At 48.7% G+C, this 11,682-nt stretch overlaps 1 protein-coding gene across 1 annotated transcript; it reads left to right on the top strand.

Annotated features, from left to right (window-relative positions):
• Positions 1-1,330: 1,330 nt before the first annotated feature.
• On the top strand, positions 1,331-9,936 carry LOC140390556 (heat shock 70 kDa protein 1A-like). Its single transcript, XM_072475731.1, has one exon. It carries the CDS (start codon positions 7,706-7,708, stop codon positions 9,632-9,634), a length of 1,929 nt encoding a protein of 642 aa, XP_072331832.1. The 5' UTR covers positions 1,331-7,705; the 3' UTR covers positions 9,635-9,936.
• Positions 9,937-11,682: the final 1,746 nt, after the last annotated feature.

The raw sequence follows: 11,682 nt of genomic DNA on the forward strand, positions 1-11,682 counted from the left end.
GACCCAACGTCACAGACCCACGTGAAACTAAGCCAGGCGAGTGGAGGACGGGGAAAGGGCGTCGGCCAATCAGGGCCCACACGGCGGGACATACGCGGCAGCAGCCAATCATAGGCACATAAACGGCAACTAGACGTCACAGACGACGTGCAGCCAATCAGAGCCCGAGGGCCGGGAATGACGTCGGGCCAATGGGACAGCCAGGGCGCAGAGGAGAGAAGCCAATCGCCACAATCTCACAAGCCAAGCCCTCGCATCATGGTTGTCACCCCGCCGTCCTCGAAAGCCCCGCTGCGCTCTCTGATCAAGGCCTCAACAGCCATCCACAGGTTCTGGCCCAGCGGCCACTGCCCCATCGGGCTCACCGCGTCGTTGGCCAGCCGTCGCAAGAGGCGCCGCAAGGCTCGGCGGCCGGCGCGCAAAAGGCCCCGGTTGGCCCATCAGGACATCGACTGGGATGCCTTGTCCTGCCATGTGGTCGTGCAGCCAATCGGCGACCACAGAGCGGGGGAGCGGAGGAAGCCGGGAGGAGGCGGGGCCGGAAGGAGGGGCCGGCCGAAGTGCGGGAGCAGCCGGCCGAAGCGGAAGTGGGGGAGGGGCGTCAACCGTCACGTGAAGCGGACCACCCTATCGCAGAACTCCGTCGGCTGATTGGCAGACCGGAAGTCCCTCCTGTGACCCACCTGTGAAGCCACTCGGAATTATTTGCATCTGATCACCTGTCTACCTTGATAAAGTCAATAAATTGGGGGAAACAAACAGCTCTTGGCAAATTCCTCTGAACTGCGCAAAAATTGCACCCTACAGCTATGCCTGAGGGGGTGGGGAAAAACATGTTGCTTCATTGTTATTGTGAAGGACTTAGGGCCTGAAAGTGGGAACTAAAATGAGCGGCTGGTTGTTCTTTGGCTGGCACAGACACGATGGGCTGAATGGCCTCTTCCTTCACCGTAACTATGACAAAGGGTTATCTGGACTCGAAACGTTAGCTCTTTTCTCGCCTGACACCCCCCGGCCCCCCCCCGTGGGGTGAATTATTTGCCTTTCGCAACTTTGTTCGGCCTCTTTAATGGATGCGCGTGATGAGGTGCCACCTGGACCACCATAGTGGGGATGAGGGAAGGTTCGCCAGGCTGATTCCTGGGATGGCAGCATTGTCATGTGAGGAGAGATTGGATCGCCAAGGCCTTATTCACTGAATTTAGAAGATTGAGAGGGGATGACGAGGCAAAACGCGTAGTGACATTGTTGCTGCACATGTTATCCAGAGACCCAGGGTAATGGTCTGTGGACCCGGGTTCGAATCCCCACCACGGCAAATGATTGAGATTCGAATTCAACAAAAATCTGGAATTTATCTTAATGGTGACCATGAAACCATTGTCAATCGTAAACACCCATCTAGTTCCCTAATGTCCCTTTTGGGAAGGAAAGCTACCGTCCTTACCCAGTTTGGCCTGCGTGTGACTCCAGACTCACAATGTGGTGACAGACTTTTAATCAGTAAGGGAATCAAGGGGTTTGGGGTTAATGCGGGAAAGGGAAGTTGAGGATTTTCAGATCCGTTTTGATTTGTTTATTGTCACGTGTACCGAGGTACAGTGAAAAGTATTTTGCTGTGCAGCTCAAGCAGATCATTTGGTACATGAAAAGAAAAGAAAATACATAATAGGGCAACACCAAATACACAAAGTAAATATCTAGACACCGGCATCGCGTGGAGCATAGAGGAGTTTAGTATTAATCAAGTCAGTCCATAAGATGGACGGCACAGTAGCAAGATAGATAAGTCTCCTGATAGTTAAGATATTAAGGTAGATATGTCTCCTGGGCCAGATGGGATTTACCCTAGAATACTGAGGGAATTGCTGGGGCCTTGACTGACATCTTTGTATCCCTCGTTGGCTATAGGTGAGAGGACTGGAGAATAGCTAATGTGGTACCGCTGCTTAAGAAAGGTAGGAATAATCCTGGAAACTATAGGCCGGTGAGCCGCACGTCGGTAATAGGTAAATTATTGGAGAGAATTCTCAGGGACAGGGTTATACCCATTTGGAAACAAATGGACACCTGAGCGAGAGACAGCGTAGTTTTGTGAAGGGGAGGTCGTACCTCACTAACGATTGAGTTTGAGGAGGTGACAAAGATCATTGATGAGAGGAGAGCAGTGGATGTTGTATACATGGACTTCAGGAAAGCAGATATAATACAATACAGCAGAGCACAAAGTGATACACTTTGGTAAGAGGAAGGCAGTATAAACTAAAGGACAGTGCAGGAACAGAGATATAATAATAATCGCTTATTGTCAAAAGTAGGCTTCAATGAAGTTACTGTGAAAAGCCCCTATTCACCACATTCCGACGCCTGTTCGGGGAGGCCGGTACGGTGTGTGGAGGTATATATGTACAAATTACTGAAGGTGGCAGGGAAGGTTGAGAAAGCGATTAAAAACAAATTGGGTCCTGGGGTTTATAAATAACGACACAGTACAAATGAAAGGAAGTTACGATGAGCCTTTGTAAAAGGCTAGTAAGGCTGTAACTGGAGAATTGTGTCCAATTCTGGATGCTGTACTATAAAATGAATGTAAAAGCCTTCGAGGAGGCACAGAAAAGATTCATGAGAATGGTTCCTGGGATAAAAGATATTGGGTTACCTGGATAGATTGGAGAAGCTGGGGCTGTACTCCTAAAGAGTGAAAATAAAGTTTGAGGGGACTTGTTCGCGTTTTTCAAATCATGAGGGGTTGTGATGTAGAAGGTAGGGAGAAACCTTTCTGATTAATGAGTGTCAGGGAGCTGAATGAAAATAGCACCAAAGGGAACATGAGGATAAACGTTTATACAGCGAGTGATAATGATCCTGAATGCTCAACATGAAAAGTTCAATAATGGGAAGTTTACAAAGCTACAAGAAAAGAGCAGGACAGTGGTGTTTGTTAAATTTCTCCTGCAGAGAGTCATTAAGAGTGAAAGCACAAAATGGCCTCCCTCCGTAACCATTCTGCGATTCTGACTGGTAGAGAAAAATGATCTCTTTTGGGAACACATTTTTAATTTAATAAACACATGCAATAATTAGGATTTCTTGTTCACAAGGTTACTTTCAACAAAAATAATTGCTATTCTAAAGAACTGGTTTATAATTTTTAAGCAGGCTTATTCGTCTTCCAACTTCCATCGGGCAGGAGATACAAAAGTCTGAGAACATGCACGAACAGATTCAAAAACAGCTTCTTCCCCGCTGTTACCCAGATTCCTAAATGACCCTCTTACGGACTGATCTGATTAATACTGCACCTCTGTATGCTTCACCCGACGCTGGTGTCTATGTATTTACATTGTGGACCTTGTGTTGCCCTAATACGTATTTTCTTTTATTTTCATGTACTAAATGATCAGTTTGAACTGCTCGCAGAAAAATACTTTTCACTGTACCTCGGTACATGTGACAATAAACAAATCCAATCCAATCCAGGTAAACAAATAAAATTGTAAGTGTTGGCAGAAAGTTTGGACAGACAATTCAGGCTGATAGTCATCCTGGATGTGCTGTTAAATCAAGACCCCTTCTCCCTCTGGAGTAGATATGAACATGCAAATTAGGAGCCCTTAAGTCTTCCACCAATCAATAAGATGATGGCTGACATATAAGATCCAATGACACAAGATTGAAGAAGAACACTTGAGACTAAAAACAGGTCATCTGATGGAAAATCTCAGCAGGTCTGGCTCCATCTGTAGGGAGAAAAAAGAGCTAATGTTTCGAGTCCAATGACTGTCAAAACTAACAGACAGAGAAAGTGGGAAATATTTATACTGTGGAGTGAGAATGAAAGATGAGTCATAGCCACAGAAGCTAATGGCCACAGAAACCAAGGGGAAAGAGTGTTAATGGCAGTCCCCAGAGAGGACAAAAGATGTGAAAGGCCAAACAGCAGAGAAACTGACATCAGAGGGTGAACTGTGACAGATGTAGATGTGGGAGGAGGGGAAGTGGGAAGCAAAGTGGAGAAAGGGGAAGGAAAGGGGGTGGGGTTTAATATTAAGAAAGAAAGAAATGGTAAAAGACAGTGAAAATGAAATGGGATGAAAACAAATGGGTGGAGGTGGGGTGGAGCTAATCATCTGAAGTTGTTGAATTCGATGTTGAGACTGGAAGGCTGTAGCGTGCCTAACCGGAAGATGAGATGTTGTTCCTCCAGTTTGCGTTGAGCTTCACTGGAACACTGCAGTAGGCCAAGGACAGACATGTGGGCCTGGGAGCAGGGTCTTGTGTTAAAATGGCAAGCAACGGGAAGGTCAGGATCTTGAATGCGCACTGACTGGAGATGCTCAGCAAAGCGATCACCCAGTCTGCGTTTGGTCTCTCCGATATAGAGGAGACCACATTGGGAGAGATGCAAGTGAAACGCTGCTTAACCTGGAATGAGTGTTTTGGGCCTGGGATGTTAAGCATGGAAGAGGTAAAGGGGTAGGTGTTACACCTTCTGCGATTGCATGGGAGGGGTGGAAACTGGAAGCAAAGTTGATGAATTTTCCAGGTCCGGACAAGAACATGAAGCGGCATCAAAATAGTCATCAATCCATCGGTAAAGGAGTTGTGGGAGGGGACCCGGGTAGGCCTGGAAGAGGAAAGTTCCACATACTCCATAAAAAGGCAAGCGTAGCTAGGACCCATGCGGGTACCCATTGCTACACCTTTGATTTGGAGAAAGTGGGATGAGTTAAAGGAGAAGTTGTTGAGAGATAGAACGAGTTCAGCCAGGCGGATGAGAGTGGTGATGGATGGAAATTGTCCGGGCCTCTTTTTGAGAAAGAAGCGAAGAGCTCTCAGGCCATCCTGGTGTGGGATGGAGTTGTAGAGAGATTGCACATCCATGGTGAATAGAATGTGGTTAGGGCCCGCGGACAGGAAGCTGTCAATATGACGCAGGGCATCAGAGGAATCCCGGATGTAGGTGGGGAGGGATTTTCCAGCATTTTCTTTTTGGTTTCAGATTCCAGCATCTGCAGTAATTTGCTTTTAACAGGTCATCTGATTATTATCTCATTGTTCTTTAAGTGCAAACTCACTGTTGCCTTTCCGATATTACCACAAGAGCCACAATCCAAATCAATAGGAACCTTACAGTGCAGAAGGAGGCCATTTCGCCCATCAAGTCTGCACCAACCCTCTCAAAGAGCACCCTACCTAGGTCCAGTCTCCCACCCAGCCGGCACACCTTTGGACACCATGGGGCAATTGATCATGGCCAATCCACCTAACCTGTGCATTTTTGGACTGTGGGAGGAAACTGCAGCACCCGGAGGAAAACCACGCAGACATGGGGAAAACGCGTCCACTCCACAAACGTACCCAAGGCCGGAATTGAACCCAGGTCCCTGGCACTGTGAGGTAGCAGTGATAACTATTGTGCCACCACGCCACCCTTGTATAACATTGTAAAATGTATAACATTGATTGTAAAGCAGTGGTGCATATCCTGAGGTTGTGAAAGGTGCCATTTTAATGCAAGTTTTTTCATTCCCCAAAGGCGTTGAAAAGTAATGCCTACACTTTGGAATTATTTTAAGGTGGGAATAACCACAGCATGCGTGCAAAATCCTACCTTCAATGCTTTATCAATTTAACTGAAGGGGTATTCCACATTATTGGCCCATAATTGGTTCTGTTATGTTCCAAATCAGTGGGATTAAGTAGGTAGAGGTCATTTTCACGTGGGAGTCTATACGGGCTGTGGAATGAGAAAATTCAGTTCTGGTGGTTGCTGACATCACATTATTTTGGATTTGAAGACTTGCCTTCAATGATTATTTCACACCTTAAATTGCCTACAGGTATTCTGGTAGTATGTAACTGGAAATAGAATAATTTGCACTCGAATAAAAGATGCATTTGACTGCAAGGTTCCTCATTTGTATCATGTGTATATATCATGCAGTGAGAAGAGGTCTTGTGGTGTGGTGGTAGTGTCCCTGCCACTGGCCCAGAAACTCTGTGTTGAAGTCCAGTGCCAGGACATATTGGCCACGATACAGTGCTCATAACATGGCCGTTCAACGGGCTAATAATCAGCTCGGGTATCCTACCACGCTTTGCCACAACGGAAAAGTGAGTGTGCGTGTGAGACGATATGCTTTAAAAAAATGTATTGAGAGTGACACATATGTATAGCGGAGGGAAATACAGTAGGGAATCATTACTTTAATTGCTAAGAGATTAACCAAGGGATATTCTCGATCTAGCCAGGGGTGGCATCAATCAGCACTGTGATGGCAGGAAGCAGAGATTTTCCAGGCCCGGTTGTAAAGCGCGGCATGGTAGCATAGTGGTTGCTTCACAGCGCCAGGGTTCCATGTTTGATTCCCGCTTGGATCACTATTTCTGCGGAGTCTGCACTTTCTCCCCCTGTCTGTGTGTGTTTCCTCCCACAAGTCCCGAAAGACGTGCCTGTAGGTGAATTGGACATTCTGAATTGTCTCTCAGTGTACCCGAACAGGTGCTGGAATGTGGCGACAAGGGGATTTTCACAGTAACTTCATTGCAGTGTTTATGTAAGCCTACTTGTGACAATAATAAAGATTATTATTCTCAATTGCCCTTGAGAAGGTATAATTATACATAATGTAGACAGATTTTGTCTTTCTAGACTTTTGCGTCTTAAAGGGTTGAGTTTAATCCAATTGGCGCATACACATTGGGACTTAGTGCGAGTAAAGGAGTGGGCAGCGAGCGTTTTGGATGAGCTGACTCATCCTCAGCATCATGTGGGTCGGAAGGAAAACTTTCCAGGCCGGGGCCTTGCTCGGCGACACACGTCACATGGATGAGAATCGTAAAATCGAGGCATTGCTGGACCGGGAGCCAGTGTCAGTGAATGTCTGTGCGGAGTTTGCACGTTCTCCCCGTGTCTGTGGGATTCCTCCGGGTGCCCCGCTTTTCTCCCACAGTCGAAAGATGTTCAGGCTGGGTGTACTGGCCATGCTAAGTTGCCCCTTAGTGTCCAAAGATGTGCCGGTTAGTGGGGTTACGGCGGGGTCCTACATAAGGTGCTTTTCCAAAGGGAAGGTGCAGATCGGATGGGCCTAATGCCCTCATCCTGCACATAGGCATTCTTTTTTAAAAATGAATTTAGAATGTGTTGAAAGATGAAAAAGATCAACTTGTTCAATGCTCCATGTTTCCTTCCCTCTCTCCAGGATTTGCTCTCAAGATCTCGCGCCAATTCCGGGAGACTCCCGGCCAGTCCGGGAGGGTTGGCATCTCCCTGGCCGACGCTGACCAACAATATCCTCTTTGTCCCGCTCCTCCTTGCCGCCTCCAGCCGCTTCCCGCTGCTCACAGTCTCCCGTCCCCGACTCCCGGAACTTTCCACAACTTTCTTCCCGGGACTCGAACCTTCCACAAAACTCTCCAACTCTCGGCCTCCCGCCCGCCCACCGCGCTCTCATTGGCCAACATTCGGCGATGACATCACCGCCCCGCCCTCATTGGTCCGCGCCGCCGTCAATCATCCTCCGGGCGCCGCCCACTCGGCCGCTCTCAGCCGATATAAAGGACAAGAGCTGAGCGGCTCCCAGTCACAATCACCCTCCCGCCCGGGAACACAGAGTAGTTGGCAACTGGATCACTGCCTCACGAAAACCTCGCAGCAGCAGCAGAGGAGACTGAATTCACTCGGCTTGGATCAGGACTCAAGATGCCACCAGCTAAAGGAACAGCCATTGGCATTGACCTGGGCACCACCTACTCCTGCGTGGGGGTCTTCCAGCACGGCAAGGTGGAGATCATCGCCAATGACCAGGGCAACCGCACCACCCCCAGTTACGTGGCCTTCAACGACACCGAGAGGCTCATCGGAGACGCCGCTAAGAACCAGGTGGCTCTCAACCCACCCAACACCATCTTTGATGCCAAGAGGCTCATCGGGAGGAGGTTCGACGACCCGCTGGTCCAGTCTGACATGAAGCACTGGCCCTTCCAGGTGGTAAATCACGCGGGGAAGCCCAAGGTGAAGGTTGAGTACAAGGGGGAGGAGAAAACCTTTAACCCTGAGGAGATCTCCTCCATGGTGCTGACTAAGATGAAGGAGATGGCTGAGGGCTACCTGGGACACACCGTCACCAACGCTGTTGTCACTGTGCCTGCTTACTTCAATGACTCCCAGCGCCAGGCAACCAAGGACGCCGGGGTGATCGCTGGCCTCAATGTCCTCCGTGTCATCAATGAGCCAACAGCAGCTGCCATTGCCTACGGCCTGGACAAGAAGGGCAGAGGGGAACACAATGTTCTCATCTTTGACTTGGGAGGTGGCACCTTCGACGTGTCTGTTCTCTCCATTGATGGCGGGATCTTTGAAGTGAAATCCACAGCGGGCGACACCCACTTGGGAGGAGAGGACTTTGATAACCGCATGGTCAATCACTTCATTGAGGAGTTCAAGCGTAAATACAAGAAGGACATCAGTCAGAACAAGAGGGCGGTCAGGAGACTGAGGACAGCCTGCGAGAGAGCCAAGAGAACCCTGTCTTCAAGCACCCAAGCCAGTATTGAGATTGACTCTCTGTTTGAAGGCATAGACTTTTACACGTCCATCACCAGGGCTCGGTTTGAGGAGCTGAATTCTGACCTGTTCAGAGGCACTCTGGAACCAGTGGAGAAAGCTCTGAGAGACGCCAAGATGGACAAATCACAGATCCACGATGTGGTCTTGGTCGGGGGCTCCACTCGCATCCCCAAGATCCAGAAACTGCTGCAAGATTTCTTTAACGGCAAAGCGCTGAACAAGAGCATCAATCCTGATGAAGCCGTGGCCTATGGAGCGGCTGTCCAAGCGGCTGTTCTGATGGGGGATCAGTCGGAGAATGTCCAGGATTTACTTCTCCTGGATGTCGCTGCCCTGTCTCTGGGTCTTGAGACCGCAGGAGGGGTGATGACCGCACTCATCAAGCGTAACACCACCATTCCCACCAAGCAGAGCCAGACCTTCAGCACTTACTCTGAGAACCAGCCCGGGGTCCTCATTCAGGTGTACGAAGGAGAGAGAGCCATGACCAAGGACAACAACCTCCTGGGCAAATTTGAGTTGAGTGGCATTGCCCCTGCCCCCCGTGGGGTGCCACAGATCGAGGTCACCTTTGACATTGATGCCAACGGCATCCTCAATGTTTCTGCTGTTGACAAGAGCACCGGCAAAACCAACAAAATCACCATCAGCAACGACAAGGGTCGGCTGAGCAAGGAGGAGATTGAGAGGATGGTGCAGGAAGCAGAAAGGTACAAAAGCCAGGATGAAGTCCAGCGACAGAGAATCGCAGCCAAGAACTCCCTGGAGTCATACGCCTTCAACGTGAAGAGCTGGGTGGAGGACGTGAGTGTGAAGAATAAGATCAGTGAGGCAGAGAAGAAGAATATCATTGAGCAGTGTAAGCAGGCAATCCAGTGGCTGGAGAACAATCAGATGGCAGAGAAGGAGGAGTTTGCGTTCCAGCTGAAAGAGCTGGAAAAACTCTGCAATCCCATCATTGCCGACCTATACCAAGGAGGAGCATCAGCAACTGGGAGCTCTTGCCGATCCCAGACTGGGAATGCCTATTCCACAGGACCCACTGTGGAGGAGGTGGATTGAAAGGCCGGTATTAACTTTGTTTAATGCCTTGAATTTAACATTGCACAAATGGTTACATTGACATTGATTTTTCCTAAAATGTTGGACAAGTGAGGTTCTTACTTAACATCTTTCTGTGCCTTTGTTCCATTAAGTTGGAAAGAAAGGAAATGTTTTTTATGTATATTATGCATATTTGTTATAGTTGTTAGTTACTATGCGTTGCCTGGACATATTTTTAACTCTCTGTCAATTTTCCATAAATGAATGTTGTTTGTGCCACTATTTAATTGTCTGAAATTAAATCTGAAATTTTCAATTAATTTCTTTTATACTCATTCTGTTTTGTTTCTTTGTGGTACATTCGAGTTTAGTTGCACAGATTAACAATTCAGCCCACCTTAATTTGTCAACCATTATTACTGTTGCAACAGCCAACAAAAGTTCCTCCCAGGGCGGCACGGTAGCACAGTGGTTAGCACTGTTGCTTCACAGCTCCAGGGTCCCAGGTTCGATTCCCGGCTTGGGTCACTGTCTGTGCGGAGTCTGCACGTTCTCCCCGTGTCTGCGTGGCTTTCCTCCCACAGTCCAAAGATGTGCGGGTTAGGTGGATTGGCCATGATCCATTGCCCTTAGTGTCCAAAAAGGATAGGTGGGGTTACTGTGTTACGGGGATAGGGTGGAGGTGTGGGCTTAAGTAGGGTGCTCTTTCCAAGGGCCGGTGCAGACGTGATGGGCCGAATAGCCTCTTTTTGCACTGTAGATTCTATGATGGTTTATTGCTTTCTAATTTGTTCATGGGATGTGTAATTGCTGGCTGGGCCAACGTTTATTGCCTTTGAACTGTGTGGTTTGCTCTGTCATTTCAGAGGCACCATTCAGAGCCAACCACATTGCTGTGGATCTGGGGTAACATGGAGGCTAGATCGGGTAAGGACGGCAGATTTCCTTCCCGAAAGGACATTAGTGAACCAGATGGGTTTTTGCGACAACCGACAATGGTTTCATGGTAATCATTCGAGTTGTATTTCCAGATCTTCTATTGAATTCAAATTTCACCATCAGCTGGGGCACTACTGTGGGTCACTGGATTACTATTCCAGTGACAATACCTGCTATGTGGGCAAAGACAGCGTCCAATTTACAAACAGCAGTTCTCGTCTTCCGGGTGCGGCGATGACCAGCTGAGTCGCACGTTTCGGCAGCTCCCTGTGAAACGGACTTTTGGGCTCTTGATAGGAGCCCCAACGGCAATTTTGACGGCTAAAAACACTGTGCGGTAAACCAGAAGGGAATCCCCCCTGGATACGGATGGAAAAAGGAGGAGAGAGTGGCCAGATTGCAGTGGATCCTTTAGAACAGCGGCAAGGAAGGCAAGCAAAAACCAAGATGGCGTCGGAAGGTGGCAGTTTAACATGGGGCCCTGAACAACAAGAGTTCTTGAAATGCTGTGTGGAAGAGATCAAAAAGGAAATGAAGAAAGAGCTGTTGGCCCCGATACTACAGGCGATCGAAGGGCTAAAGGAGGAACAAAAGACCCAGGAGCGGGAGCTTCGGGTCGTGAAGGCAAAGGCAGCCGAGAATGAGGACGATATACAGGGCCTGGTGGTGAAGACGGAGATGCAGGAGGCACATCAGAAACGATGTGTGGAAAGGTTGGAGGCACTGGAAAACAACGCAAGGAGGAACAACCTGAGGATTCTTGGTCTTCCTGAAGGTGTGGAGGGAGCGGACGTCAGGGCATATGTGAGCACGATGCTGCACTCGTTAATGGGAGCGGAGGCCCCGGCGGGTCCGTTGGAGGTGGAGGGAGCATACCGAGTGATGGCGCGAGGACCGAGAGCAGGAGAAATTCCCAGAGCCATAGTGGTGAGATTCCTCCGTTTTAAGGATAGAGAAATGGTCCTTAGATGGGCGAAGAAAACTCGGAGCAGTAAATGGGAGAACGCGGTGATCCGCGTTTATCAAGACTGGAGTGCGGAGGTGGCGAGAAGGAGGGCGAGCTTTAATCGGGCCAAGGCGGTGCTTCATAAAAAGAAGATAAAATTTGGAATGCTGCAACCGGCAAG

Source organism: Scyliorhinus torazame, chromosome 14 (assembly GCF_047496885.1).
Source record: "Scyliorhinus torazame isolate Kashiwa2021f chromosome 14, sScyTor2.1, whole genome shotgun sequence".
NCBI lineage: Eukaryota > Metazoa > Chordata > Chondrichthyes > Carcharhiniformes > Scyliorhinidae > Scyliorhinus > Scyliorhinus torazame.

Excerpts from the sequence above, each read along its gene's own strand:
- LOC140390556 (XM_072475731.1), top strand. The coding sequence starts at position 7,706 with ATGCCACCAGCTAAAGGAACAGCCATTGGCATTGACCTGGGCACCACC.